Source organism: Oncorhynchus gorbuscha, linkage group LG13, assembly GCF_021184085.1.
Source record: "Oncorhynchus gorbuscha isolate QuinsamMale2020 ecotype Even-year linkage group LG13, OgorEven_v1.0, whole genome shotgun sequence".
NCBI classification, from domain to species: domain Eukaryota; kingdom Metazoa; phylum Chordata; class Actinopteri; order Salmoniformes; family Salmonidae; genus Oncorhynchus; species Oncorhynchus gorbuscha.
In genome coordinates, this window is record NC_060185.1 from 40,829,198 (window position 1) to 40,854,944 (window position 25,747).

The window sequence follows — 25,747 nt, forward strand, 5'->3', positions numbered from 1 at the left end:
TCTCTCTCTCTCTCTCTCTCTCTCTCTCTCTCTCTCTCTCTCTCTCTCTCTCTCTCTCTCTCTCTCTCTCTCTCTCTCTCTCTCTTTCTCTCTCTCTCTGAAGCTGTGACTGTAATGCATTCATTAGGTAATCCATCTATCTACATACTCAACTACAGGACATGCAGCTTCCTGCTGCACGTGGGCAAACTGTGTGGCTATGTGTCCCGGAGAGGGGATTCTGTGTGCTCCTCTCTACCTCTTCTCTACATCTCCTACTTCAATTATTCCTACATTAGTCATGCTGGTGAATATGGTGACTCAAGCACAAAAAGGAAAATGTGTTCCTCGAACTAAATTGGATGAAATTGTGCAATTTAGCTTTTTCAAAGGAGAAAGAATACCTCGTTTATTTGACTGTTCTTTTGTGAACTCTGCAAGTGTAACTCTTTCTTTGTCGTTTAACACAGTGGGTGACCAGCTAGGCACTGGCTCCTTTGACCACACTGTTTCTCTGTGGGATGTTCCATCTGGGAGGTGAGTGCCCAAGTGTGTGTGTGTGTTTTTGCGCATCCATCAATGTGTGTGTGTTTGCGTGTTCATCCATATGTGTGTGTGTGTTTATGTGTCCATCCATGTGTGTGTGTGTGTGTGTGTGTGTGTGTGTGTGTGTGTGTGTGTGTGTGTGTGTGTGTGTGTGTGTGTGTGTGTGTGTGTGTGTGTGTGTGTGTGTGTGTGTGTGTGTGTGTGTGTGTGTGTCGATCCATGTGCTTTTGTGTGTGTGTGTGTGTGTGTGTGTTTGCGTGTCCATCCATGTGCTTTTGTGTGTGTGTGTGTGTGTGTTTGCGTGTCCATCCATGTGTGTGTGTGTGTGTGTGTATGTGTGTGTGTGTGTGTGTTTGCGTGTCCATCCATGTGCTTGTGTGTGTGTGTGTTCACGTGTCCATCCATGTGTGTGAGTGTTCACGTGTCCATCCATGTGTGTGTGTGTTTGCGTGTCCATTCATGCATTTGTGTGTGTGTTTGCGTGTCCATCCATGTGTGTGTGTGTTTGCGTGTCCATTCATGCGTTTGTGTGTATGTGTGTGTATGCGTGTCCAACCATGTGCTTGTGTGTGTGTGTGTTCACGTGTCCATCCATGTGTGTGAGTGTTCAATACAATCAAATCAAATCAAATTGTATTTGTCACATGCGCCGAATACAACAGGTGTGAAATGCTTACTTTACAAGCCCTTAACCAACAATCCAGTTTTATGAAATAGAGTTAATAAAATATTTATTAAATAAACAAAAGTTTTAAAAAATCGAATCAATCACAAGGTAATGCAAGACATTTACATAACAATAACGAGGCTATATACAGGGGGTACCGGTAACGACTCAATGTGCGGTGGTACATGCACAGATAATAAACAGTGAATAGTAGGGAGTGTAAACACATGGGGGGGTTATGTAAATAGTCTGGGTGACCATTTGATTAGTTTAGTTGCTCAGCAGTCTTATGGCTTGTGGTTAGAAGCTGTTAAGGTGCCTTTTTGACTTGCCACTCCAGTACCGCTTGCCGTGCAGAGGCAGAGAGAACAGTCTATGATTTGGGTGACTGGAGTCCACCTCTGACACCGTCTAGTATATAGGTCCTGGATGTCAGGAAGCTTGGCCCCAGTGATGTACTGGGCCATACGCACTACCCTGTAGCCCCTTACGGTCAGATGCTGAGCAGTTGCCATACCAGGCGGTAATGCAATCGGACAGGATGCTCTCGATGGTGCAGCTGTAGAACTTTTTGAGGATCTGGGGATCCATGCCAAATCTTTTCAGTCTCCTGAGGGGGAATAGTTGTTGTCATGCCCTCTTCACGACTGTCTTGGTGTGTTTGGACATGATAGTTTGTTGGTGACGTGGACACCAAGGAACTTGAAACTCTCGACTCGCTCCACTTCAGTCCCATCGATGTTAATGTAGTCCACAATCATCTCCTTTGTCTTGCTCACAAATGAGAGAGAGGTTGTTATCCTGGTACCACACTGCCAGGTCTCTGACCTCCTCCCTATAGGCTGTCTAATCATTGTCAGTGATCAGGCCTACCACTGCTGTGTCATCAGCAAATGTAATAATGGTTTTGGAGTCATGCTTGGGCACGCAGTCGTGGGTGAACAGGGAGTATAGGAGGGGACTAAGCACGCTCCCCTAAGGGAGGCAGATGTGTTGTTGCCTACCGTTACCAACTGGGGGCGGCCCATCAGGAAGTCCAGGATCCAGTTGCAGAGGGAAGTGTTTAGTCTCAGGGTCCTTAGCTTAGTGATGAGCTTTGTGGGCGCTATGGCGTTGAACGCTAAGCTGTAGTCAATGAACAGCATTCTCACATAGGTGTTCCTTTTGTCCAGGTGGGAAAGGGCAGTGTGGAGTGTTTGCGTGTCCATCCATGTGTTTGTGTCATTGTCTAACCACCATTACTGCCCTACTCTCATTCTACCAGGCGTGTCCACACACTGATAGGTCACAGAGGGGAGATAAGCAGTGTTCAGTTTGACTGGGTCTGCTCCCTTCTCATCACCGGCTCCATGGACAAAAGCAGTAGGGTGAGCTCACATCCTCTCTCTCTCTTTCTCTCTCTTTCTCTAGTAGAGTCTCCTATCACTTAAGCTCTGCATCTTTTTAAAAGGAAATTGAAATCCTTTCATTATACCAAGATGAGTCACGTTTTCTGGGTAGTCGTGTGAATTATTCACATGGCTGCATTCTTGAAGAGGACATTGTGAAGAGGGAAAACATAACCATTGTGTTGTTAGAGCGCTAACCAAGCTGGTTGTTTTTGTTAAAGGTTTTTAAAAATAGATGCATTAACATTTGACATTTTGACATTGTGTGTGTTTGTGCGTGTGTCTGTGTGTGTGTGTGTTTGTGAATGCGTATGTGCCCGTGTGTGTGTGTGCTTATGTGTGTGCACGTGTTTGTTTGTGTCCTTACAGTATGTGTTTGTGTACCGGAATGTGTGCGTGTGTCTCTGCTTCCCCAGGTGTGGGAGGCAACGAGTGGGAAGTGTATGGCCACACTAGCAGGCCATGAAGACGAGGTGCTGGATGTGTGTTTTGACTACACCGGTCAACTCATAGCCACTGCCTCGGCTGACTGTGCGACCACAGAGATACAGTACACAGTGTATCATACTAATGGTGTTCTATTTAATTATGGGGGTATCTCTACCTCTGCTGTTTCCATGACTGTCAATACAAAGTTCCTGTATTGAACAATGTCCCAGGCACTGACCAATTATATCCGTACTGTACCCAGACACCCACATTCCACACTGTCATGCCAACCCAGATCGCACTGTGGTGGCTTGAAAATTATTTTTTCACATTGTCCTTTCCAGCACAGTTCCGGCAACTATGGTGTATGACTAACCAGGCCAGCTCAACTGAATTCATTTTATTTTAAGGTTAAACTTCATTTTCGCTCAAGCAATACACCGGATGTTTTGAGAAATCAATATTTCCCCTAACACTTAGGCACAGCGAGAGTGTCCAACGCTGCCAGACTGGAGGGCCACGAGGGAGAGATACCCAAGGTGAGTCGCTGAGACAGGTAATGGTTCAAACGGGATCCAAAATGGCCCCTCTCTCTCTCTCTCTCTCTCTCTCTCTCTCTCTCTCTCTCTCTCTCGCTCTGTCTCTTTGTCTGCCTCGGAGCATCCGTCAGACTCACAAGGGTACAGGACTGGACAGGAGGGATGAGGACGGCGGTCCGCTTGCCGGGGGGGATGTTTCTACCTCCTGTTACTGATTCTCGTGTCAGTTTCTAGGTCAACCACGTCTCGACGATGACATAGAGAGACGTGACCCTGAAGGTGTGTGTCCCTCAGGCCAGAGCTTTCCAGAAACATCCGGGCCCATCTGACCTGCTCTATATACAGGCTGATTCCTGGTCTACCTGTGATTCCCCCTTCCCCTGGTGGTCTCATTTGATTGGCACTTTTCATTTGCTCTTGTCTCAGTTTCCTATAGAGTCATACCTTGAGCGCTTTAATGTCACACCTTGGTTGTTTTATTAACCAATCACCATGGCACAGTCTGCCCCTGCTCACTGTGTAATTGCGTTAGCCACGACTGTATAGAACCACATGTGACCTGGGCCTGTGTTGTAGGTGACCCAGCTGTAACCTGAATGTGTGTGTGTGATTTTATCAGGCCATCTGCCATTTGACAGTTCTGCCAGTGTACGTGTGTGTGTGTGTGTGTGTGTGTGTGTGTGTGTGTGTGTGTGTGTGTGTGTGTGTGTGTGTGTGTGTGTGTGTGTGTGTGTGTGTGTGTGTGTGTGTGTGTGTGTGTGTGTGTGTGTGTGTGTGTGTGTGTGTGTGTGCATATTTGTTAGTGTGTGTGTGTGTGTGTGTGCGCACGTGCCTGCATGTTGTGTGTGTGTGTATGTGTACGTGTTTGTCGCTCGGAGCCACAGCCACTAAGGGGGTCTGATTTAGACGTAGGAAATGTATGCCTTTCCTACACACACCTTTCCTACACACTTCTCAATAGTTGGTATTCAGACTTACCTTATGCAGATGTGTAATGGACTTTGCAGGCATGGTTAACATTTATTCAACTGCTGAAAACCCTCCCACTTACTGGCCAACCATTTTCCTCGTGTTTTCATTCAATAGAATGTTCAGTACATTCCTCTAAATCCATCCCTTTGTACCTTCAACTACAATTGTCTTGACAGAGTCACTAGAACATATGGAGGGAAGGTTCAGAATATTAGGGAACGATGAAAGAAAGCCTTGTAAACACACTCATATTCATCTCCTTTTCAGCACCAGTTGGAAGATTAATAAAATACTTGTACACTGCTCAAAAAAATAAAGGGAACACTAAAATAACACATCCTAGATCTGAATGAAGGAAATATTCTTATTAAATACTTTTTTGTTTACATAGTTGAATGTGCTGACAACAAAATCACACAAAAATGATCAATGAAAATCAAATGTATCAACCCATGGAGGTCTGGATTTGGAGTCACACTCAAAATTAAAGTGGAAAACCACACTACAGACTGATCCAACTTTGATGTAATGTCCTTAAAAAAAGTCAAAATGAGGCTCAGTAGTGTGTGTGGCCTCCACGTGCATGTATGACCTCCCTACAATGCCTGGGCATGCTCCTGATGAGGTGGCGGGCGGTCTCCTGAGGGATCTCCTCCGAGACCTGGACTAAAGCATCCGCCAATTCCTGGTCAGTCTGTGGTGCAACGTGGCGTTGGTGGATGGAGCGAGACATGATGTCCCAGATATGCTCAATTGGATTCAGGTCTGGGGAACGGGCGGGCCAGTCCATAGCATCAATGCCTTCCTCTTGCAGAAACTGCTGACACACTCCAGCCACATGAGGCCTAGCATTGTCTTGCATTAGGAGGAACCCAGGGCCAACCGCACCAGCATATGGTCTCACAAGGGGTCTGAGGATCTCATCTCGATACCTAATGGCAGTCAGGCTACCTCTGGCGAGCACATGGAGGGCTGTGTGGCCCACCAAAGAAATGCTACCCCACACCATGACTGACCCACTGCCAAACCGGTCATGCTGGAGGATGTTGCAGGCAGCAGAACGTTCTCCACGGCGTCTCCAGACTCTGTCACGTCTGTCACATGTGCTCAGTATGAACCTGCTTTCATCTGTGAAGAGCACAGGGCGCCAGTGGCGAATTTGCCAATCTTGGTGTTCTCTGGCAAATGCCAAACGTCCTCCACGGTGTTGGGCTGTAAGCACAACCCCCACCTGCGGATGTCGGGCCCTCATACCACCCTCATGGAGTCTGTTTCTGACCGTTTGAGCAGACACATGCACATTTGTAGCCTGCTGGATGTCATTTTGCAGGGCTCTGGCAGTGCTCCTCCTACTCCTCCTTGCACAAAGGCGGAGGTAGCGGTCCTGCTGCTGGGTTGTTGCCCTCCTACGGCCTCCTCCACGTCTCCTGATGTACTGGCCTGTCTCCTGGTAGCGCCTCCATGCTCTGGACACTACACTGACAGACACAGCAAACCTTCTTGCCACAGCTCGCATTGATGTTCCATCCTGGATGAGCTGCACTACCTGAGCCACTTGTGTGGGTTGTAGACTCCGTCTCATGCTACCACTGGAGTGAAAGCACCGCCAGCTTTCAAAAGTGACCAAAACATCAGCCAGGAAGCATAGGAACTGAGAAGTGGTTTGTGGCCCTCACCTGCAGAACCACTTATTTATTGGTGGTGTCTTGCTAATTGCCTATAATTTCCACCTGTTGTCTATTCCATTTGCACAACAGCATGTGAAATTTATTGTCAATCCGTGTTGCTTCCTAAGTGGACAGTTTGATTTCACAGAAGTGTGATTGACTTGGAGTTACATTGTGTTGTTCCCTTTATTTTTTTGAGCAGTGTATATTATATTATATTAATACTTGTATACTAAGGGTTAGGAAAGTATTTGTGAATAATACAAAAACAGCTTTGGAGAGCCTTTATGCACGTAATATATTGGTGAATAAAAATTGTTGTTTGATTCATCCTGAATAATAATCTGTAAATCTTTAGATCTACCCTAATAATCCTTATTCATCAGTCCAGTCATTGTGAAGCAGGCTCCAGGTTTAAACTGCTCCATACGGTCTGCGTTCCATAATTATTCAAATGTCCCAAATTTTTGCACAATTTGTAATCCGTTTTGCCTAATATACCGTAATCCACTATTGTTAACAGTGCTCAGGAACAACCATACAAATGTGACAGACGAAAGAAATGCAAAATGTAAGGAAAGTAACACTAAAGTCAGTGTATGTGGGTATAACTGACGGTGGCTACCGATAGTGACTCATATTTAACATGAAACAAATGGTAAAAAAATACAGAGAAACATCTAGGCATATAATTAGAACATTCTGGAAATCATATGGTCTCCAAATGTCATCCCAAATTATAAGGCCAGCATTTCATAAACTTCACTGTGGAAAAGTTTACATACTGTACATTTAGTGACTTAGAAGAATAATTAGTGATAGTGCCTTGCTGAAGGACACATCAACAGATTTTTCACCTAGTCGTGTAGAGGAATTGAACCAGCAACCTTTTGGTTACAGACCCAACACTCTTAACCACTAGGCTACCTGCCATTATTTCAAAATGCTTTAGTTTGCTGCCATATGACTGGTTTAACATTTGACGCCAACGATCATAAAGTAAAATATATCTTAAAGAACGACCTTATTCATCATTTCATTGCGCGTAAAGGTGGTGGTATTATGAGGGAGTCAAGGTCAGAATACGGCGCATCTGTAGACACCTCCGCCAAATGTGTTTTATTTGATCTCCAGCCCTAACGAATAAGGGGTGAAGAACATGTTATTCTCATGCTTAAATTCAGGGTCAGAATACGCTTAGAGAGAAAAGTGCATAAAAAGTGTATTATGTTCAATTTAGGCGTTCTAAACTCAGGTTGCAATTCCCCCCTAGCTGCCTCATTGGGCTGCCTGTCTTGTGTCTGTTTACTGAAAGCCATCAGGGCCCAGCCTCGGTAACAGGCTGGAAGGAGAATGATTTCACAGGATTATGACACTCATCTCCCCCTAACAGGACACCTCTCTCCCCTCCCTCTGCCTTCTAACCGCTCTGTCAATCTCTTTTTTTCCATCACTCTCACCCACTATTACTCTCTGTCGGTCGCTGTATTTTAATTCCATTCTAATTTCCACTGTCGTCCCTCCATCTCCCTCACCCACTATTTCTCTCTGTCGGTCGCTGTATTTTAATTCCATTCTAATTTCCACTGTCGTCCCTCCATCTCCCTCTCCCACTATTTCTCTCTGTCGGTCGCTGTTTTAATTCCATTCTGATTTCCACTTTCGTCCCTCCATCTCCCTCTCCCACTATTTCTCTCTGTCGGTCGCTGTTTTAATGCCATTCTGATTTCCACTGTCGTCCCTCCATCTCCCTCTCCCACTATTTCTCTCTGCCGGTCGCTGTTTTAATTCCATTCTGATTTCCACTGTCGTCCCTCCATGTCATGTTTTGTCATTTATTATCATGTCTTGTCCCTGTGCTTCCCCTTCTATTCGTTTCCCTCTGCTGGTCTTATTAGGTTCTTTCCCTCTTTCTATTCCTCTCTCTCCCCCTCCCTCTCTCACTCTCTCGCTCTCTCTTCTCTCTATCGTTCCGTTCCTGCTCCCAGCTGTTCCTATTCCCCTAATCATCATTTAGTCTTCCCACACCTGTTCCCGATCCTTTTCCCTGATTAGAGTCCCTATTTCTCTCCTTGTTTTCCGTACCTGCCCTGTCGGATCCTCATCTATAATTCACCGTGCTGTGTCTATGTTTTGCCCTGTCGTGTCGTGTTTCCCTCAGATGCTGCGTGGTGAGCAGGTGTCTGAGTCTGCTAGGTTCAAGTGCCTTCCCGAGGCAACCTGCAGTTCTCGATCAAGTCTCCAGTCTGTTCTCGTCTTTACGAGTAGTATTATGCTTTTTGTTTTGTAAAATTTCTTACTGGATTAAAAACTCTGTTTTCGCCAAGTCGCTTTTGGGTCCTCATTCACCTGCATAACAGAAGGATCCGACCAAGGAATGGACCCAGCGACTACAGAGGCTCGTAACACTGCCGTCGAGATCCAAGGGGCCATGCTCGGCAGACACGAGCAGGAATTGTCTGCTGCTCGCCATGCCGTGGAGAACCTGGCCGCTCAGGTTTCCGACCTCTCTGGACAGTTCCAGAGTCTTCGTCTCGTGCCACCTGTTACTTCCTGGCCTGCCGAGCCTCCAGAACCTAGGGTTAATAACCCACCTTGCTACTCCGGGCAGCCCACTGAGTGCCGCTCCTTTCTCACCCAGTGTGAGATTGTGTTCTCTCTCCAACCCAACACATACTCTAGAGAGAGAGCTCGGGTTGCTTACGTCATTTCACTCCTTACTGGCCGGGCCCGAGAGTGGGGCACAGCTATCTGGGAGGCAAGGGCTGATTGTTCTAACAATTACCAGAACTTTAAAGAGGAGATGATTCGGGTTTTTGACCGTTCAGTTTTTGGTGGGGAGGCTTCTAGGGCCCTGGCTTCCCTATGCCAAGGTGATCGATCCATAACGGATTACTCTATAGAGTTTCGTACTCTTGCTGCCTCTAGTGACTGGAACGAGCCGGCGCTGCTCGCTCGTTTTCTGGAGGGACTCCACACAGTGGTCAAAGATGAGATTCTCTCTCGGGAGGTTCCTTCCAGTGTGGACTCTTTGATTGCTCTCGCCATCCGCATAGAACGACGGGTAGATCTTCGTCACCAGGCTCGTGGAAGAGAGTTCGCATCAACGGTGTTTCCCTGCTCCGCATCGCAACCATCTCCCTCCTCTGGCTCTGAGACTGAGCCCATGCAGCTGGGAGGGATTCGCATCTCGACTAAGGAGAGGGAACGGAGGATCACCAACCGCCTGTGCCTCTATTGCGGATTTGATGGACATTTTGTTAATTCATGTCCAGTAAGAGGCCAGAGCCCATCAGTAAGCGGAGGGCTACTGGTGAGCGCTACTACTCAGGTCTCTTCATCTAGATCCTGTACTACTATGTCGGTCCATCTACGCTGGACCGGTTCGGGTGCTACATGCAGTGCCTTGATTGACTCTGGGGCTGAGGGTTGTTTCATGGACGAAGCATGGGTTCGGAAACATAACATTCCTTTCAGACAGTTAGACAAGCCTACGCCCATGTTTGCCTTAGATGGTAGTCATCTTCCCAGTATCAGATTTGAGACACTACCTTTAACTCTCACAGTATCTGGTAACCACAGTGAGACTATTTCTTTTTTGATTTTTCGTTCACCTTTCACACCTGTTGTTTTGGGTCATCCCTGGCTAGTATGTCATAATCCTTCTATTAATTGGTCTTGTAATTCTATCCTATCCTGGAACGTATCTTGTCATGTGAAGTGCTTAATGTCTGCCATCCCTCCCATTTCTTCTGTCCCCACTTTTCAGGAGGAACCTGGCGATTTGACAGGAGTGCCGGAGGAATATCATGATCTGCGCACGGTCTTCAGTCGGTCCCGAGCCAACTCCCTTCCTCCTCACCGGTCGTATGATTGTAGTATTGATCTCCTTCCGGGGACCACTCCTCCTCGGGGTAGACTATACTCTCTGTCGGCTCCCGAACGTAAGGCTCTCGAGGATTATTTATCTGTGTCTCTTGACGCCGGTACCATAGTGCCTTCTTCCTCTCCGGCCGGGGCGGGGTTCTTTTTGTTAAGAAGAAGGACGGTACTCTGCGCCCCTGCGTGGATTATCGAGGGCTGAATGACATAACGGTTAAGAATCGTTATCCGCTTCCCCTTATGTCATCAGCCTTCGAGATTCTGCAGGGAGCCAGGTGCTTTACTAAGTTGGACCTTCGTAACGCTTACCATCTCGTGCGCATCAGAGAGGGGGACGAGTGGAAAACGGCGTTTAACACTCCGTTAGGGCATTTTGAGTACCGGGTTCTGCCGTTTGGTCTCGCCAATGCGCCAGCTGTTTTTCAGGCATTAGTTAATGATGTTCTGAGAGACATGCTGAACATCTTTGTTTTTGTCTATCTTGACGATATCCTGATTTCTTCACCGTCACTCGAGATTCATGTTCAGCACGTTCGACGTGTTCTACAGCGCCTTTTAGAGAATTGTCTCTACGTAAAGGCTGAGAAGTGCTCTTTTCATGTCTCCTCCGTTACTTTTCTCGGTTCCGTTATTTCCGCTGAAGGCATTCAGATGGATTCCGCTAAGGTCCAAGCTGTCAGTGATTGGCCCGTTCCAAGGTCACGTGTCGAGTTGCAGCGCTTTTTAGGTTTCGCTAATTTCTATCGGCGTTTCATTCGTAATTTCGGTCAAGTTGCTGCCCCTCTCACAGCTCTTACTTCTGTCAAGACGTGTTTTAAGTGGTCCGGTTCCGCCCAGGGAGCTTTTGATCTTCTAAAAGAACGTTTTACGTCCGCTCCTATCCTCGTTACTCCTGACGTCACTAGACAATTCATTGTCGAGGTTGACGCTTCAGAGGTAGGCGTGGGAGCCATTCTATCCCAGCGCTTCCAGTCTGACGATAAGGTTCATCCTTGCGCTTATTTTTCTCATCGCCTGTCGCCATCTGAGCGCAACTATGATGTGGGTAACCGTGAACTGCTCGCCATCCGCTTAGCCCTAGGCGAATGGCGACAGTGGTTGGAGGGGGCGACCGTTCCTTTTGTCGTTTGGACAGACCATAAGAACCTTGAGTACATCCGTTCTGCCAAACGACTTAATGCCCGTCAAGCTCGTTGGGCGTTGTTTTTCGCTCGTTTCGAGTTTGTGATTTCTTACCGTCCGGGTAGCAAGAACACCAAGCCTGATGCCTTATCCCGTCTGTTTAGTTCTTCTGTGGCTTCTACTGATCCCGAGGGATTCTTCCTTATGGGCGTGTTGTCGGGTTGACAGTCTGGGGAATTGAAAGACAGGTTAAGCAAGCACTCACGCACACTGCGTCGCCGCGCGCTTGTCCTAGTAACCTCCTTTTCGTTCCTGTTTCCACTCGTCTGGCTGTTCTTCAGTGGGCTCACTCTGCCAAGTTAGCTGGTCATCCCGGTGTTCGAGGCACTCTTGCGTCTATTCGCCAGCGCTTTTGGTGGCCGACTCAGGAGCGTGACACGCGCCGTTTCGTGGCTGCTTGTTCGGACTGCGCGCAGACTAAGTCGGGTAACTCTCCTCCTGCCGGTCGTCTCAGACCGCTCCCCATTCCTTCTCGACCATGGTCTCACATCGCCCTAGACTTCATTACCGGTCTGCCTTTGTCTGCGGGGAAGACTGTGATTCTTACGGTTGTCGATAGGTTCTCTAAGGCGGCACATTTCATTCCCCTCGCTAAACTTCCTTCCGCTAAGGAGACGGCACAAATCATTATCGAGAATGTGTTCAGAATTCATGGCCTCCCGTTAGACGCCGTTTCAGACAGAGGCCCGCAATTCACGTCACAGTTTTGGAGGGAGTTCTGTCGTTTGATTGGTGCGTCCGTCAGTCTCTCTTCCGGGTTTCATCCCCAGTCTAACGGTCAAGCAGAGAGGGCCAATCAGACGATTGGTCGCATACTACGCAGCCTTTCTTTCAGAAACCCTGCGTCTTGGGCAGAACAGCTCCCTGGGCAGAATACGCTCACAACTCGCTTCCTTCGTCTTCTACCGGGTTATCTCCGTTTCAGAGTAGTCTGGGTTACCAGCCTCCTCTGTTCTCATCCCAGCTTGCCGAGTCCAGCGTTCCCTCCGCTCAAGCGTTTGTCCAACGTTGTGAGCGCACCTGGAGGAGGGTGAGGTCTGCACTTTGCCGCTACAGGGCACAGACTGTGAGAGCCGCCAATAAACGCAGGATTAAGAGTCCAAGGTATTGTTGCGGCCAGAGAGTGTGGCTTTCCACTCGCAACCTTCCTCTTACGACAGCTTCTCGTAAGTTGACTCCGCGGTTCATTGGTCCGTTCCGTGTCTCCCAGGTCGTCAATCCTGTCGCTGTGCGACTGCTTCTTCCGCGACATCTTCGTCGCGTCCATCCTGTCTTCCATGTCTCCTGTGTCAAGCCCTTTCTTCGCACCCCGTTCGTCTTCCCTCCCCCCTCCCGTCCTTGTCGAGAGCGCACCTATTTACAAGGTACATAAGATCATGGACATGCGTTCTCGGGGACGGGGTCACCAATACTTAGTGGATTGGGAGGGTTACGGTCCTGAGGAGAGGAGTTGGGTTCCGTCTCGGGACGTGCTGGACCGTTCACTCATTGATGATTTCCTCCGTTGCCGCCAGGATTCCTCCTCGAGTGCGCCAGGAGGCGCTCGGTGAGTGGGGGGGTACTGTCATGTTTTGTCATTTATTATCATGTCTTGTCCCTGTGCTTCCCCTTCTATTCGTTTCCCTCTGCTGGTCTTATTAGGTTCTTTCCCTCTTTCTATTCCTCTCTCTCCCCCTCCCTCTCTCACTCTCTCGCTCTCTCTTCTCTCTATCGTTCCGTTCCTGCTCCCAGCTGTTCCTATTCCCCTAATCATCATTTAGTCTTCCCACACCTGTTCCCGATCCTTTTCCCTGATTAGAGTCCCTATTTCTCTCCTTGTTTTCCGTACCTGCCCTGTCGGATCCTCATCTATAATTCACCGTGCTGTGTCTATGTTTTGCCCTGTCGTGTCGTGTTTCCCTCAGATGCTGCGTGGTGAGCAGGTGTCTGAGTCTGCTAGGTTCAAGTGCCTTCCCGAGGCAACCTGCAGTTCTCGATCAAGTCTCCAGTCTGTTCTCGTCTTTACGAGTAGTATTATGCTTTTTGTTTTGTAAAATTTCTTACTGGATTAAAAACTCTGTTTTCGCCAAGTCGCTTTTGGGTCCTCATTCACCTGCATAACACTCCATCTCCCTCTCCCACTATTTCTCTCTGCCGGTCGCTGTTTTAATTCCATTCTAATTTCCACTGTCGTCCCTCCATCTCCCTCTCCCACTATTTCTCTCTGTCGGTCGCTGTTTTAATTCCATTCTGATTTCCACTTTCGTCCCTCCATCTCCCTCTCCCACTATTTCTCTCTGTCGGTCGCTGTTTTAATGCCATTCTGATTTCCACTGTCGTCCCTCCATCTCCCTCTCCCACTATTTCTCTCTGCCGGTCGCTGTTTTAATTCCATTCTGATTTCCACTGTCGTCCCTCCATCTCCCTCTCCCACTATTTCTCTCTGCCGGTCGCTGTTTTAATTCCATTCTGATTTCCACTGTCGTCCCTCCATCTCCCTCTCCCACTATTTCTCTCTGTCGGTCGCTGTTTTAATTCCATTCTGATTTCCACTTTCGTCCCTCCATCTCCCTCTCCCACTATTTCTCTCTGTCGGTCGCTGTTTTAATTCCATTCTGATTTCCACTGTCGTCCCTCCATCTCCCTCTCCCCCACTCTTTGTTGTTTCTTTCTTTCTCTCATTACGAGGGAGGGACCAGATTTTTCTTAAAGGTCCAATGCAACCGTTTTTATCTCAATATTAAATCATTTCTGGGTAACAATTATGTACCTCACTGTGATTGTTTTCAATTAAAATGGTCAACAATTGTTAGCAAGGAGCAATTTCTCAAGCAATAATTCGAGCAGGGAAAACAAATTAAAAACGAGCTGTTTTCTGCAGAGGTTTGGAACTATCTTATTGGTCTATTAACTAATTAACCACCTGGTGATATCACCAGGCAGGCCAAAACTCCATCCCACCAAAACAGGCTGAAATTTCAGGCGGTCTTTTTCAAGCAGCTCTTATACTAAAAGGCCAGTATCATAATTTCAACAATTTCACGGTATTATTCAAACGTCATAGTGTGAAAATATATATATTTTTTTCTGCACTGGGCCATTAAATTAAAAATAATATCTGTAGAATGAATTTCATAGAACCAAATACTGCTAAATAAATTCATTGTTTTGTTGATTAAATATGCAGGAAAAAATGTAAAAGAGTAATTGATATGGAATGTAATTATCTCAACAGAATCCGTGTGGGTCTACTCATGACCATTCAGTTACTCCATCTTCTTCTGCCTCACCTTTCTTTCTCTTCTCTTTTTCCTCTCTCTTTTCACCACTCTCTTCCCTCTTGTCCTCTTTTCTCCAAATTGTACACATCTGTGCTCTCGTTCTCTCCTCCATGCTCCTCCTCTTTGCTCCCCCTCATCTCTCTCTCTCTCACACACACTTTACTTTTATGACAATCATTTAACCATCCCAGCCCCATGTTCATTTCTTCACCTCACTATGTGTGCTTGTCGATCTCTCTGAAGTCTGTCAGATCTGTTTTAACGCTCTCAAGCCAGTAGAGTTCTGTCGGCCAGCACTGACATGATGGCTCGCCTGTGGGATGTCCAGTCTGGCGTCTATCTTCAGGTCCCAGAGGGACACACGGACGAGATCTTCTCCTCCGCCTTCAACTACGAGGGTGACACCATCACAGGTAATATGCACCCTCTGTCAGGGCTGGGATCAGTTCCATTTCAAATCAGCATTGAGTTAGCAAAATTTGCCTGAAATGGAATTGAGCCCAACCCTGCCCTCTATATAATCATACCTAGTTCAAAGGCAAAGACGCCATTGCAAGCTCTTCACAGCCAAACAAGCGTTATTTTTTATCCACCCACAAGCACTTTATCAAAGTTCAAATGAACAGACCACAGCTGGATGAGGTGAGCTTCTGTCTCCTTTTCAACCACCTGTCCCTGTTTTCTCCCTGCTGCAGGCAGCAAGGACAACACCTGTCGCTGACCTGTCCTACGGTCAGTAGATTGTGTGAGGAAGGGAAGGCCATCTGGACAGGTGACTCCAGTCTGACTACTGATGTCCATCCCCCAACAAGAAGATGACTCCAACAGGGCCTTGTCTGAAGATGCCCTTCCCCGGAAGTTATCACTGACCCAATGTATGTGACCTCCTAGTTTCTGTGGAGTATGATTCAGTAGACCGGATAGCTTTGGTGAGTTACTATGGTCCCACTGTCATTTTACTATGTAGCACTGTAGACAGACAGTTTAGCGCATTGTGTGCGTCCCAAATGGCACCCGATCCCTATTAAGTGCACTACTTTTGAGCAGGGCCTATAGAGCTGGACTGGTCACTTTGGTCCTCTGTCATGTTCAGTGTTGATAGTCAGTGTTTGTTTGTGTGTTAATTGGAGAATGGGCTGGACAGAAGAATGTTTTCTGTACCCATCTTTTCCTCAATAAAAACTATTCATGCTCACATATTACATTAATTTATTGATCTCAAAAGATGAAGATACATTCAATTTCTACAGCAACAGAGTTGAATTGTGTGCTTTATAATGCCGACGATTTAACACTAGAGTACCACTACGCAGATAAAACCTGACAAACCAGATTCACGTACAAATTAGACATTAAACCTTCTTTGTCTTTCTGAAAGTAGTAAAAATGAAATGATAGAGAGCAGTCTTTCTACCCCAAGGTGAAGCAGTTCAAGAATCTACAATATGTACAGCTATCCAAAATAAACAATTCTCAAAGAACATGAATAACTACAGATAACTTACTTAAGAACGATAGATAACATGAAGAATGACAGATAACTTAAGCAGTAACAAAGTCACAATAGAAGTAGACAATGTTGGCCAATGTAAATGACAACTATCATCTGGGTCCGTATTCACAAAGCATCTCAGATTAGGAGCGCTGATATAGGATCAGTTTTGTATTTTAGATCATAATAAATATGATTACCAGGATGGGGGGGTCTCATCCTAGATCAGCACTCCTGCCCTGAGATGCTTTGTGAATACAGGCTCTGTGCAACTGTCAAGCGTAGTACTGCTCACCTATGTTGATCTCAGCAAAGCCTAACTGGAACGATGGCTGCTGCCTGACAGTCTCATCAAGATAGCTACTGTACATTAAAACATCATCTGGTGTCTTTTTGAGTTTGCTGGGTTGAGGGAATGGGGTACAGGGTTTTATTGGTGCCTTGTTTGTGTTTATGTGTAATAAATACATAATTGATGAATTAACACATCAGATTGTGAAAACGTAATGTATAGGATATATAACAACGAAAGGAATGCAAATTCTGCAGGCATGAAATCTCAGATGGCTGATTTGTTTGCACTAAATAAATAAGGCCTACATCCCATACTGATGCTGGGTTTTCCTTGGGTTCGTCTAACTAGGGTCCGTGCATCAGAAAATGAGAAACATGCTGATCTTATTAAAGGGAGACATGTCTGCTCACTGCAGCCTAATGAAAGTCCTCAGTCCCATAGCCAGTCCTATAAGAGGGTGTGTAATATCACAGGTGTGATGAATTTTTAGCCTGAAAGTCTGACCTGTTTGTGCGTCAGCCAAATCTTCTAGCATTCCTTGTCATGGCTTACATCACAATTAATGAAAGAGGAATTGGCTAAAGCACAAATAAATCTGGCTACCAGGCTAGGGGTTTTTCATGATTCACACGTGCGCTGAGAAACACTACGCTTGATGGTTGGGTTTGATGCATTGGGCGTACACAGTTGGAGACATTAGCTGGTGTGTGTGTGTGTGTGTGTTTGTGTAGATGGGGGGTGTTGGCAGAGCCTAGTGGGTCTCCAGTAGCCAGTCAAACAGGCTGGACAGAGAGCTGCCTCCGTCCTCCTCCTGGTGGAGCTTACAGAACTGGATGACAGCGTTGAAGAGATCTCCGATCCTCCATGCCTTCTGAGACACCAGCTGCAACACCCTCTGGAACTGAGACATCGCACTCAGCCAGATTACCATGCTCCTTGTGCACTGCAGACATGCAGATAACAGAGTACAACACACACACACACACACACACACACACACACACACACACACACACACACACACACACACACACACACACACACACACACACACACACACACACACACACACACACACACACACACACACACACACACACACACACACACACACACACACACACACACACACACACACACACACACACACACACACACACACACACACACACACACACACGTACGGGCATAATCAGATCCTGCGTAACAGGATGTGCTGTGCTGCACCCACCTTTGATGTCCTCCTGTCTTTACACTTCCTGAAGTAGACGGCATGCAGGCCCAGCTCGGAGGCAGCAATCCACTGCAGGGCCAAGCGCAGCTCTGAGTCCACACACTCTGGATCCAAGTCGCAGTTGACCACCAGAAGCTCCCTGTGGCTGCTACTGTCCACTACTGGCCGCAGTGAGATGCCCTCTGCAACACACACAGGAAATACATCACGCCCACTTTCTGTAAATCAAGCTAACTTGTACATCAAGCTGACCTGTAGTTTCAATGCCAAAGCTACGTTGAGGTCTGATGGCACATTGGATGGATCTGGCACCAAATAGGTTCAAGATAGGTTGGGTAAGGAGGGCTTGATACCATCAGTGTTGGGGAGTAGTGAAATACATTTAGTTAAACTATTTAATTACATTTTTCAGTAGCTTGGTGGTAGTTCAACTAAATCAAATCTTGGTAGTGTTTTTTTGCCATATGTAACTCCTGGAACTGCACACCTGCAAAAATACAATATGGGTGAAGTAGACAGAATCTTTTTCGGCATCAGACCTGCCTAATTCTCACTTGAAACACTTGTTGTGTGGCTAATTCTCACTTGAAACACTTGTTGTGTGGCTAATTCTCACTTGAAACACTTGTTGTGTGGCTAATTCTCACTTGAAACACTTGTTGTGTGGCTAATTCTCACTTGAAACACTTGTTGTGTGGCTAATTCTCACTTGAAACACTTGTTGTGTGGCTAATTCTCACTTGAAACACTTGTTGTGAGGCTAATTCTCACTTGAAACACCTGTTGTATGGCCAATTCTCACTTTGTCTTTAATAGACTAAATGACACATCTGTTACCATCTAACTCCAGAGGGATCTGTTCTTGCAATTTGTAGTCAATGACATTTCAGATATAGAATTTTTCACAATGTAGTTTGGATGTAGTGAACTACTTTTTCAAGTAACTTACGTTAAGTAAGCTACAGTTGAAGTCGGAAGTTTACATACACTTAGTCATTAAAACTTGTTTTTCAACCACTACACAAATGTCTTGTTAACAAACTATAGTTATGGCAAATCGGTTAGGACATCTACTTTGTGCATGACACAAGTAATTTTTCCAACAATTGTTTACAGACAGATTATTTCACTTATAATTCACTGTAACACAATTCCAGTGGGTCAGAAGTTAAACTAAGTTGACTATGCCTTTAAACAGCTTGGAAAATTCCAGAAAATGATGTCATGGCTTTAGAAGCTTCTGTTAGGCTAATTTACATATTTTGAGTCAATTGGAGGTGTAGCTGTGGATTTCTTTCAAGGCCTACCTTCAAACTCAGTGCCTCTTTGCTTGACATGACAAAATCAAAAGAAATCAGCCAAGACCTCAGAAAAAAAATGGTATGCCTCCACAAGTCTGTTTCATCCTTGGGAGCAATTTCCAAACGCCTGAAGGTACCACGTTCACCTGTACAAACAATAGTACGTAAGTATAAACACCATGGGACCACGCAGCCGTCATACCCCTCAGGAAGGAGATGCATTCTGTCTCCTAGAGATGAATGTACTTTGGTGTGAAAAGTGCAAATCAATCCCATAACAACAGCAAGGATCTTGTGAAGATGCTGGAGGAAACAGGTACAAAAATATCTATATCAACAGTAAACGGAGCCCTATATCGACAGCAAGAAAGAAGCCACTGCTCCAAAACCGGCATAAAAAACCCAGACTACGGTTTGTAACTGCACATGGGGACAAAGATCACACTTTTTGGAGAAATGTCCTTTGGTCTGTTGAATCAAAAATATAACTATTTGGCCATAATGACCATCGCAAGCCAATGAACACCATCCCAACCGTGAAGCACGGGGGTGGCAGCATCATGTTGTGGGGCTGTTTTGCTGCAGGAGGGACTGGTGCACTTCACAAAATAGATGGCATCATGAGGGAGGAAAATTATGTGGATATATTGAAGCAACATAATATAAGACATCAGACGTTAAAGCTTGGTTGCAAATGGGTCTTCCAAATGGACAATGACCCCAAGCAGGCTTCCAAAGTTGTGTCGAAATGGCTTAAGGACAACAAAGTCAAGGTATTGGAGTGGCCATCACAAAGCCCTGACCTCAATCCCATAGAAAATGTGTGGGCAGAACTGAAAAAGTGTGTGTGAGCAAGGAGGCCTACAAACCTGATTCAGTTACACCAGCTCTGTCAGGAGGAATGGACCAAAATTCACCCAACTTATTGTGGGAAGCTTGTGGAAGGCTACACGAAACGTTTGACCCAAATTAAACAATTGAAAGGCAATGCTACCAAATACTAATTGAGTGTATGTAAACTTCTGACCCACTGGGAATGTGAATGAAAGAAATAAAGCTGAAATAAATTGTTCTCTCTACTATTATTCTGACATTTCATATTCTTAAAATAAAGTGGTGATCCTAACTGACCTAAAACAGGGAATATTTACTCAGATTAAATGTCAGGAATTGTTAAAAACTGAGTTTTTGGCTAAGGTGTATGTAAACTTCAGACTTCAACTGTATATTTTGCTTAAGGGTAGCTTAACTTCTTCCAGTGTGAAGTACTTAGTAGCTTGGTAAACTGTATTTTCAGAGTAGCTTCCACAACACTATACTGTTATAAGTGGCAGCACTGCAGAGATAAAGCAGTGATATTATTTACCATTTCGACATTTGAGTTACACATTACTTTGCTTTTGAAGCTCCAGTATCGGGGGAATTAGTCACACCAAGTAGCTATAGATAGATAATGTGAGTGACTTCTACAATACTCAGTGTGTAGAGATCTTACAGTGAAGAGGTTGAATAGAGGTTTTCGCAAAGACGAATGAGAACAAAGATGAGACAGTAGGGGAGACAGCGAGAGTTGAGTTTCCTTTGTGACATATAATGTAGACAGTAATGACATGGAACTGAGACAGTGTGATGTAGTGTGTGTGTGTGTATGACTCAGAGAGGGTGACGCTACTCACCGTCTACGTTCTCCTTGCTCTCCCTTAGGTGACCCTTGTCTGCCTCCTCACTGAGGACAGAGAGCATGACCATTAAGACAAGACAGTAGGTCGCGTTCAGATTCTCACTTTCTTCCCTTAGGCCAGATTTACTAAGCATCTGTTTTTTTCAGTAAGGGATAACTGATAATAGACCGAAAACAAAGAAACATTTATCATTTTGCATCTTTCTATTGATCTTAATCTTTCTCCTTACCTTTTTGTTCTGTCCTGAATGTTTCATTTCCTTTATAAAAAAATAGGTGCAAACGCTTAGTTCATCTAGCTGTAAGTGTGAACTTATTCCCTGTCATGGATTTAAAAACATTCAATTAGTGTGTGCATGGGGTAGGTAGCCGGATGTAGCATCCACCACATTTCCTACATCGGTTGATCTCTTCATGAGTTGGAGTGAACAAGTACACACTTCGTAAACAGGGTAGAGACTAGAGAGAGAATCAGACTGGAGCCTATGAGACTACATTCTCCTGTTCAAAGGGCCTTGTTTAAAGCCTCAGCACTGTGTTGTAGGAGTGTTGTTTGCATGTCGTTGGGAGTTATCAGTTACCTGTTCACTGTGCTCTGACTGGGGATGTCAGACAAGCCCTCCAAGTCTGCCAGACCCAGGCTAGACGTGCTGCTGTTCCCGTTCCTGCAAATCCAAACAGAACTAAAACTCATATCCTGTCTCTTGAAAGGCGACACGATCAGTGACTTGTGAATGGAACGATAAGGAGCTGCGGTGAAGCGAGCAATGTTGTTCATTAGCTGGTGATTGACATAGAAACCACAGCTGCAGCTGATCAGGATGGCTGGGCTGGAAGAGAGAGCCTGGCTGGCAATGGGCCCTTCCTTGTGGAGATGAGGGATGCGGAAAGATTGAGCAGTTTGGGCAGAGTGGGCGATGTCCAGTGGCAGCAGTGTCACCGTGTAGTTAATCGGGGATGATGTGGTCAGGAAGGCAATAGCCACCAGGTGTTCGTTTATGCCACAGCTGTCTATGCTGGCAGGTAAAAGCAGCAAGCAGCACACATTTCATCACCACTACTGCCAAGCTGAAGCCAACCAGCCACACAGCCCTCCTCCTAGTCCTCTGGAGCCTAGAAACGTATCCAACACCACTCTTTGTTATCTATACCCTGGTCTCATTTCTCCTGGCTTAGAGGAATGGTAGTAATAGACTTACTACCTCATGTTTTTGGCTTGGCTCGGTGTCAGTATGAGGCTAGCTATTGGAACTGAGAAATGGCACTACGGTCGCTGAAGCAGGGAATGATAAAGCTAATGTTCTGTGGGCCTTTAATGTGTGAGAAGCAGTGTGAGCACATGCCTATGCTACTGCAGGCCCCCAGAGCTCTACACCACGCTGGCTCTGGAGTGGGGCTCAGTGCACTAGGTGAGCTCTCTACCAGTGAGAGAAAAGCCCCCGGGCATACAGCTATTCCACTGAAGCGGCAAGAGCCGAAGACTGGCACGGGACAGCAAAGACTGAGTGTGAGCAGAAATGGGCTGATGAGAGGGCGACGGACAGCGAGGGCAGTAGTAGCGGTAGGAGCGCTCGGAGCAGTGCATGATGGGACGGAGCAGCAGTTGGTTGCTAAGGTTACTGACCCCTCACTCAGCTGGATAAAACTACTGGTCTCCTCGTGGGGGTCGTCATCGGGGGCGATATGGGACCAGCTTCCTGAACTGTCCTCACTGCTAGCACTCAGAGAGCGCTTGTTTTGCTCACCTACAGTGGGTACTGCAGCGGCCGCAGAGGGCACTGCGGTCCTGTCTCTCTCACAGCTGGGGAAAGCAAACAGCAGGGTCACCTACTGTATACACTCTTAGAAAAATTATTCATAAAGTGGTTCATAAAGTGAACCTTTAATGGTTCTAGTTAGCCATTTTGTTCTAAGAGTGTACATACGATGTGATAGGCTGGGAGACTGGGAGGAGCTCAACCCCTCTGATGAGATCTTTCCCCTCATTTATTGATTTGCTTCTATTCTTGTTCAGGGGATACAGATTGTACATTTATTGATTTGGCTCTATTCTTGTTCAAGGGATACAGATTGTACATTTATTGATTTGCTTCTATTCTTGTTCAGGAGATACAGATTGTACATTTATTGATTTGGTTCTATTCTTGTTCAAGGGATACAGATTGTACATTTATTGATTTGGTTCTATTCTTGTTCAGGGGATACAGATTGTACATTTATTGATTTGGCTCTATTCTTGTTCAGGGGATACAGATTGTACATTTATTGATTTGGCTCTATTCTTGTTCAGGGGATACAGATTGTACATTTATTGATTTGGTTCTATTCTTGTTCAGGGGATACAGATTGTACATTTATTGATTTGGCTCTATTCTTGTTCAGGGGATACATATTGTACATTTATTGATTTGGCTCTATTCTTGTTCAGGGGATACAGATTGTACATTTATTGATTTGGCTCTATTCTTGTTCAGGGGATACAGATTGTACATTTATTGATTTGGTTCTATTCTTGTTCAGGGGATACAGATTGTACATTTATTGATTTGGCTCTATTCTTGTTCAGGGGATACAGATTGTACATTTATTGATTTGGCTCTATTCTTGTTCAGGGGATACAGATTGTACATTTATTGATTTGGTTCTATTCTTGTTCAGGGGATACAGATTGTACATTTATTGATTTGGCTCTATTCTTGTTCAGGGGATACAGATTGTACATTTATGGATTTGGTTCTATTCTTGTTCAGGGGATACAGATTGTACATTTATTGATTTGGCTCTATTCTTGTTCAGGGGATACATATTGTACATTTATTGATTTGGCTCTATTCTTGTTCAGGGGATACAGATTGTACATTTATTGATTTGGCTCTATTCTTGTTCAGGGGATACAGATTGTACATTTATTGATTTGGCTCTATTCTTGTTCAGGGGATACAGATTGTACATTTATTGATTTGGCTCTATTCTTGTTCAGGGGATACAGATTGTACATTTATTGATTTGGCTCTATTCTTGTTCAGGGGATACAGATTGTACATTTATTGATTTGGCTCTATTCTTGTTCAGGGGATACAGATTGTACATTTATTGATTTGGCTCTATTCTTGTTCAGGGGATACAGATTGTACATTTATTGATTTGGCTCTATTCTTGTTCAGGGGATACAGATTGTACATTTATTGATTTGCTTCTATTCTTGTTCAGGGGATACAGATTGTACATTTATTGATTTGGTTCTATTCTTGTTCAGGGGATACAGATTGTACATTTATTGATTTGGCTCTATTCTTGTTCAGGGAATACAGATTGTACATTTATTGATTCTAGAATGTAGTTTTTTTTAAAGTGTGCTATGTACTGTGACTACATACATTTTACATTTGTGTTTGGACCATGAAATCCTGTTCACCACATATTACATACAACCCCCCACCACCACCAAGTTTTGGCATTTCTAAAATATGTGCCCCTTTTATAGAGGGTGGATAACCCATGTCCTTTAGTGTGTAAAGGATGTGTTGTATTTGTGCCTATCCACATTAATCATGAATAAAAAATTAAATGAAAGGCTGCAGTGTTGGCTGTTTTTTTAATGCAACAGAAATCCTGATTAGATGATTGAAAGCTGCCAGATTCCCAGAGTGGGTTAAGGTGTTGTTTGTCAATGTATTCACCAGCGAAAGACCCAGATGGAGACGAATTGTTCCATAATTGGAGTTTATTAACTGTTAAGTGAAAAACCAGCAAACCCTGCAATCAGTAAGCAGCTTAAATATAAATCTCTTCCAACTATTTTCCTTTTCATTTAATTTATTGCATGTGTCAATCCAATCTACAGGTAACTGCCAAAATAATGGAAACACTTGAGTAAATTAGGGATACAAAGTATATTGCAAGCAGGTGCTTCCACATAGGTTGGGTTCATGAGTTAGTTAAGCAATTAAGCAACACTTTTGGGAGATTCTGGAGCAAAACACCAAATTATGGAATTTCTCGTGGAAGAATAGCATTGCATCCCCCCGATAGAGTTCCAGACACTTGTAGAATATATGCCTAGGTGCACTGAAGCTATTCTGGCTTGTGATGGCCCAACACCCTATTGGTGTTTCCTTTATTTTGGCAGTTACCTGTATATGATACTATGTTTGTTTTGTCAATTACCTCCAAAGTATTTAAACCCCATTGTTTATTTTCCTTTCTAAACACTTCACTTTATATTTTATCTGCTCTATCTATTTGTGAGACCTTGTGTTGTCATCTACAGCATGTCAACGTGGTCTGCAAATGTTTGTCGCTTAGCTGATGAGCTCACTATGCGCAACTCATTCCTGGAACAACAATACAGTGACCTGAAGTACTTTGGAAGTTTTCTGTAACCTCCTCCTTGTGGTACCCACCTCCTCCAGTACAAGGCCTCCCCGCAGTGTGTATATTCACACTTCACTGCCCCCTAAAGGCCACTCTCACGTTACCAAGAAGGTCTGTGTGAATCTTCTCACCTTACTGAGTCCCTGTTACACAATTTTCCTCTGAGTGAAATGTCAGACCCAAATTACAGGACAATATGATGCCACTGTTGTATGTAGCCTGTGTCTCTTATATACATAATATACTGTATGTGTGATATACACTTCCATCCATATGTATTTGGACAGTGAAGTAATTTTAAAAAATGTGTCTCTATACTTTTTAAAATTTGAGATCAAGTAAAATGTCACATTTTACGGTGCCCTCTGTACTTATTGGGACAGTGAAGCATTTTTCCTTCTTTTGGCTCTATACTCCATACGTTTGGATTACAGACGCACAAATATCATACCCCCAAGACATTACCTCTTACATCTCCCCATTACATTTTTAGCATTTTTTTTTGGGGGGGGGGGGTATGATATTTGTGCGTCTATAACTGTCTCACTTATCATTATTCACAATTGATTAAGGATTATCTGTAATCATGGTAGAATCCACATTCATGTAGAAGTGTTTAGAAACATATTCTATTCTTCTTTACAATAAAAGTGACTCCAAAATGACACAATAGATTATTTGCCATGAGTTTCTATTGGGAACAAAATATTCTGAAACACAACCCAACAAAAACAAACAGCAAATGAGTCACAAGCTTGATGTAGTCATTGCATGCTATGAATATGGGACCAAATACGTAACTTTTTACGCCTTTAATACACATAAGTGGATTTGTCCTAATCCAACACTTTTGCTCCTT

General features: G+C 44.9%; 1 protein-coding gene and 1 long non-coding RNA gene across 7 annotated transcripts in view; one reads left to right on the forward strand and one right to left on the reverse strand.

Moving 5' to 3' along the window:
* The first annotated feature begins 101 nt into the window (after positions 1–101).
* LOC123992878 lies at positions 102–14,918 on the forward strand. Its single transcript, XR_006831328.1, has 5 exons — positions 102–516; positions 2,457–2,559; positions 2,950–3,111; positions 3,490–3,548; positions 14,703–14,918. It is a non-coding gene; the product is annotated as an uncharacterized LOC123992878 (long non-coding RNA).
* A 785-nt stretch (positions 14,919–15,703) lies between these two features.
* LOC123992875 (A-kinase anchor protein SPHKAP-like) overlaps positions 15,704–25,747 on the reverse strand; it is a 159,465-nt gene continuing 149,421 nt past the window's right edge. For 2 of the 6 annotated variants that reach the window (XM_046294481.1, XM_046294482.1), the window contains 5 exons: positions 22,139–22,315; positions 21,096–21,179; positions 20,510–20,559; positions 17,530–17,714; positions 15,704–17,199 (listed from right to left, as the gene is read on the reverse strand). In XM_046294481.1, coding sequence (XP_046150437.1) covers positions 17,050–17,199; positions 17,530–17,714; positions 20,510–20,559; positions 21,096–21,179; positions 22,139–22,315 — 646 coding nt within the window. In that variant the 3' untranslated portion in view covers positions 15,704–17,049. Of the gene's footprint in view, positions 17,200–17,529; positions 17,715–20,509; positions 20,560–20,744; positions 20,775–21,095; positions 21,180–22,138; positions 22,316–25,747 lie in introns of those variants that run through there. The other 4 variants (XR_006831325.1, XM_046294483.1, XR_006831326.1 and 1 more) reach the window with 4 other exon arrangements.